General features: G+C 47.7%; 1 protein-coding gene across 2 annotated transcripts in view; it reads right to left on the bottom strand.

Annotated features, from left to right (window-relative positions):
* LOC135401150 (relaxin receptor 2-like) overlaps positions 1-5,648 on the bottom strand; it is a 64,598-nt gene extending 58,950 nt beyond the window's left edge. For both annotated transcript variants that reach the window (XM_064633361.1, XM_064633360.1), the window contains exon 1: positions 5,533-5,648. In XM_064633361.1, the coding sequence (XP_064489431.1) occupies positions 5,533-5,574 (42 nt within the window). In that variant the 5' untranslated portion in view covers positions 5,575-5,648. The remainder of the gene's footprint in view (positions 1-5,532) is intronic.
* Positions 5,649-6,000: the final 352 nt, after the last annotated feature.

Consider the following 6,000-nt stretch of genomic DNA (forward strand, 5'->3'; position numbering starts at 1 on the left):
TGCACGCCCGCATACCGCGCATCTCACGACACGCACCTTCCAGAAACCTGGCTGGGAGTTGCTGCCACATCCCCCTTACGATCCAGACCTCGCCCCCAGCAATTTCCATCTCTTCGGGCCAGTGAAGGCGTTCCTTGGGGGCCGTCACTTCAGCTGCGACGACGAGGTCAAGAATGCGGTCCGATCATGGCTGCTACGCGCCGGAAGGATTTCTGTGCTGCTGGCATCCAAGCCCTCGTGAAACGCTGAGGCAAGTGCACTAGTGCAGCTGGAGATTACGTTGAACAATAAAACTAATTTCTCGCCTGTAAGATCATTTTACTTTTGCCAAAAATGAAAAGACCCGGTTTGACTTGAACACCCCTCGCATAATACGAACAGAAAGACCATGCAAATATTCCAATGGTCCCTGAGTTCACACAACCATCCACGTTCGCAGTCTGCAACCAAAGTCTGCAGCCTGCTTGTTCTTTTCCTGGTCGTGTCCCGATCGCTCTGACCTCGCGGTCCCCATGCTCCCACCTTTTTGTGTCACCTTCAACGTCTTTTTCTTTCTCTTCGTCCCACAGCGTTACATGCCAAGGGGAGAAACAGCGGATAGCGAAACACATTGTGATCCCCTGGTAACACATTTGAAGCCAGACACCAGAACGAAACGTCATGTACTGCTCGCAAAGAGTGTACTGTTCCTACGTGACAACGCCTGCATACGTCACGTATGTCTACTTCAACCATCCCTGATCTTGGGGTTGAGTGTCATCCACATCCGCCATATTCACATGACCTCGCGCCGTCAGACTACCACACAACTTCTCTGCTGAAATACAGGGGCTTCCCAAATGATGCAGCATCTGGATTGAAAAGCAGGAAGACTACGTGCCTTAGGAAACGTCTCAAAACAATGCATTTTGCATCCACTGCACTCATCATCATCGATCTCGACATTTCCTCCCAGGCTGCACACCACATAGGTGGACAGTACGGATTGACATTTCCCATGGGAGCTGTTTCTTCACAGCACCTCTAGACTCTTTGTAGCCAACGGCTTTCAAAGCACCTCGGTGTCTTATAGTCTTCCAAACCGGATGTTTGAACTATATAGGTTTGGGTTACTGGTAGGGCGTTTAACCTGGCAGAAGGTTCCTGCACAAAGACGTTGTCCCCTATTTGAATGCTCAGTGTTCTGGAGTTGTAGCGCCTGTCGAAATTCTGTTTCATGCGCAGCCGGTATTTTTCCTGTTTCCAGGTGGTCATGAGTGACACGAGTGGAGACTTGGGGTAGTTATAATGCATATTCAGGACTTGATCAGCGAGAAGAATGTGGACAAAAGGAATCTGACAGGGCGGACGACGATCACTGACTCTGAATGGTGATAATGAGTGTTCGACCTTGTCCGTGTTCTTCTCGCTGATCAAGTTCTGAGCTCTGATACGTTCCTCCAGTTTGAACCAATCGGTTATTTTGCCAGCACGACCTCAAGGGACCTTCTTCTAGAAGCAACTGTGTAGAAGTGGGCCAGGCGAACTAGCTGTCGTAGAACTGGCAAGTTATTTATTTACTTAACGGTAATTTGTTTATTTTGTTTCGTCGCAAGGTGTTGTTTGAGCTTTGCCGAATTCATGGAACTCCATGACGGTACTTCCCTGCAGGAGCGTCTTGTGGGCTACCAACCTCACCACTGATGCTTGTAAATCCCAAATTTATGTAGACAGAAGAGCTGCTTCGACTTTTTAAGTGCCCGCCATGCTTTCGGAATACAAGCGTCCCAAGTGGTGCTGAGCGATTGTGAGCCAACGATAGCTGCTGGCTCTGCCGTTTACGATGAGCGTCAGCCGCGGCACCTTGGTCCGGCAATTTTTACGCCAATCCCGATGACAACGATGATATATCCTGCACGGTCGGCTAACAAGTCTGACCTGTGGCGAGCCTCAAGTTTCGCTAGCGGTACCGCTGGAGCACTGGTTGACAACCACTGGTCTACAGTTAAAGATGGGAAACGCCGCGAGTGAGAGCTGCAACATATAGTGCGCATGTATGGAATCTGTTATAATCGAAAATGTCACGTTCCAGACGCACTCTGAATCTTTCCTTCCGGGTAAAGCATTGGTCATGCGAGCTTGTATTGATCAATGGCCAGGAGGAATGCTTCTATGTGGGCGACCACGTCGCCCGTCTTTTTCTTTGAGCGGCGTCGACGTGAACTACTCAAAATATCACGTCCGAATGTTGCGGGGAGGATCATGGACTCGATAGGTTGTCTGTATACTTGTCTTTGTGTATCTGGCACCTGTGGAACGAGGAGCTGTGCTTTCGTACCGTCTTTTAATGCGTCAGCACTACGAGTGTCAAAATGGAAAAAGCTGTGTGTGTGTGTGTGTGTGTGTGTGTGTGTGTGTGTGTGTGTGTGTGTCTGTGTGTCTGTTTATGAGATAGTGAAGCCTCACCGAGGCCGCGGTATAAGTGGACCTGTAAAGGGGATATAAGAGGGTAAATGTAAATGGAAGTAAATGTTAACTGTAATGGAAGTAAATGTTAAATGAAGTCTTAACTTGTAAGAATGTTCCCTGTTTCCGTCCTATTCCCCTTCCCTCTTCTTATCGGACCCCTACGCAAACGAGAGTTTGTAACTCGTAACATAAATCCTGTATGGCGGCTTAACGCACAGGTCCGATTAGGCACATGAGGCGTATGGCTCTCCGGAGCAATTTGGAAGAAGCCCTAGAAGACCAAAGGAGGACTTTGCGGAGACACCCGTTTCTCCTAGATGGGGGTTGACCTGCTTAGTTGACAGTGAAGGACAGAAGGACGCCCAGCTGTTACTGCACAACGCATGCAAATGTCCACGCGCGAGGTTCCAAATTATCCGAAGTGTCCACGGCTTCTATTCCGGCTGTATCCTCGGTTTATCTGCTCAACGTCTCCACGCATTGAAACTCAATGTCGGCCTCGAGATGGTCTCTATTACCGTATTTTCCCATTGACTTCTGCGTGGTAAGTCTGTATATCTTATTGCCATGGACTGCCATGGAGCGAATACTATAACAATGCCAAAACTAAGGAACCTGGAGTAACCGAGGTACAGCCAGAGTCCCAACTAACAGCCTCTTATTTTCCATGTCAGAGAACGGAAAGTCAGAAGTCACTAATTCAAATTCACACGGTTATTCATATTCAAACACGTTCACACATAACAGTCCTTCACACCTAGTAGGAACCCCGACACCATGGAAATCTGGCCTGTTCCGTGCTCGATATAACCGGCGCACCGTAGGCGTGGCGCTGTCAGCACCCTCCGTGGAAGTCTTATCCGCAGGAACTTCCGATGACTCCTGGATTAGCGACGGACTGTAGTGAAAACCAATCGTCGTTAGATTTGTCGTCACTCACGGCGGACGCAAGACGTCTTCGTCTTCGCATCTGATTGCTCTCTGAAATTGATTATCTTCACGCCTTAGCTTGTAGCCTCAGCTAACCTCAGCATAGCTCAGAAGCCGACGTCTACTTGTTGCGATCACTGTAGCTCTGGCTTGCCAGACTTCGTCTCCCACTTCGAATCTACGCTTCCCTTCCTTCGGTCTTTTTTTATCATTCCTCAAAAAGGGAGGAAAGGTCAGCAAAACCGGGCGTCGGCATGCTATTCCACAAAGAAGAATAAAATAAGAAAAGAATCTGGAAAGAAAGGACAAACTCTAACAAACGGTGAAAGAAGGATGAGGTAGATTAAAGGGCGGACCTTTAAGTCTTTAAGTAAGGTCTTTAGGCTGCGCCTATTAGATCGCCTTGCATTATGACGTGCATCGTTAGTCTCACATAGACATATTAAAAATCGCTAAAAGCCCTTGTGCGGGGCACGAATAAAAGACGATACAAAACACGAGCACTGGACTGACAACTGGACGACGAGGACTGACTGAGCTTTTAGCCCTTTTAAGGTGTACCACCAAACTGCCCAATTTTTAACTTTGTTCAGTTGCTTCGTGCCCGTTGTCCATCTAAACTAAAATTAAGCTCTCTACTGAACCAAATCGACCCAGGATCAACGCCACGTCCAAAGGTCTCCTTTTCAGTCGGGCCAAGGCTGCCTGGAGATACCGCCGATGCTGATGATATCGTCTGCAAGACATGTTCTGTGTCCTCAACAGACGCACACATTCGGCCAACTATAGGGAAGGCCCCTTCCTAAGTCTCTATGGTAGTCGTCCATTATAGGACACATTTAGGCGAAGGTGGTGGAACAGCGTGGTGAACGGCTTCTTAAGAGATGGTGGTAAGGAACAACTCCGGGTCAACCCGATGCAGGAGGGAGGACCAAGCCTCGCCAGCGAGCCACTCCTCCTTAGCCTGTTGATGACAGAGGGAGTCAGCATACAGTTGGCGTTTCTCATGCTATATCAACGAGTCTCGGCATCGACTGTGTCATGCATAGGTATGCTGCAGTGGTCTGGTACCACTACGCACTATCGTTTCCGCGCTTTGTTTGCCGTTTGCTGCGTTAAAATAAGTGCACAGGAAACTTCTTGCTACATGACGCCTGTTGCTATACCAGGACGACATCGGTGACCATAGCATTGTGGGTTGCTGTCCGTCACAGACAAGCATTTCTGTCGCGAAACAACAACACACAGTTCATTTGATCGGCTGAAAGTCGTGGGTGGGCACGGGAAAGGCCAACAGCAATCGCATCAGTAACAGCAGATGTTTCTTGCATTCGAAACTACGTCATGGGAACTGTAATGGCTCACGATGTGTCTAGAAGCTAAGTTTATCAACAAAGAAATATATGTCTCACATTCAAATAAGAAAACGAAAAAAGGCGCAAGACGTTGTTTCATACAAATCGCAAATGGTGAACATCTCGAACATGCTGACTGTACAGAAATCAGTCAGCTAAGCGGCTAAACGCTATAAAGCTTTCATTATCAACTAGAATGTAAGCGGGGACTTGCTGCAACATTGAGATAGAAAAGGAAGAAAGAAGTAAAGACAAATCGCACATTGTTTATCCGAGAGAGACCCATGAATTCCCATCGGTGAGCGCTGCACGAAAGCAATATTTGTGTCACCAACACTTAATCTACTGAGACCATTTGCTCACAGAAATATCGCGAACTAACTCAGGGGATTCCTCAACGAAGACCTCATTTTGTCCCAACTGACAATATTTAAATATTTTTCCAGCGGAAAAGTTTGCTTCTTTATGGTGATGGATAGAAGAAAAAAATGGGGAGGTGAGTCACGACTAAATCGGACTGGCTACACCAGTAAAAGTTTGCAAAAGTTTGCTTCTTGTTAATGTAAATGTAATGTTAATGTAAAGTTCCAAGGGCTATCCACATAAATAAACAGACAGAAACACAACACGCGACAACACTTATAAATGTAAACTCTACAATCGATGCCAACCGGTTGACACAGATGTCAATCTGTCAAAACCCAAACGTGGCGGTATGCGACTCCAGTTAATATCCACACCCTACACAACTTTTCAAAGAACGTTATGTGTGAGTACAATGGACTGGAATGTCACTCACTTTCGAGAAGACCTTCTTACAACGAGCACAGTGTAAACGCATCACGGACCACTTCGCGCACGGAAAAACCAGAGCCAACTGCTGAACGTAGCCCAAGTGCCGGCGAGAGCAGCCGACCCGAGATGCGGCAACGAAGCGCCCCGCCGTGGCGCTCCCTGCGTCCCCTCCCTTCTCACACCTCCATTCGTTCATCACCAGGTGCTCACAATCGCTGAGATGACATTTCATATCTTTCTTGTCACTGCTGGAGTCAATCATGAAGCAGCGCATTCCTGCGGCGGCCGTTGAAATGCGACGGTGTCTGATAAGTAAGATGCAAACTCGGAGAAAAGCAACGCGTGCTTACAAAGCATATATTTTGTCCGGCATGCAGGCTTTCTGTGGGCAAGCCCTGCGATCTGTCAGGTGTTGTTCAGGCTATGTAAAATGTTTTTCATTTTTTCATCACAGTCTGATTACGTATTGCGC

Source organism: Ornithodoros turicata, chromosome 7 (assembly GCF_037126465.1).
Source record: "Ornithodoros turicata isolate Travis chromosome 7, ASM3712646v1, whole genome shotgun sequence".
NCBI lineage: Eukaryota > Metazoa > Arthropoda > Arachnida > Ixodida > Argasidae > Ornithodoros > Ornithodoros turicata.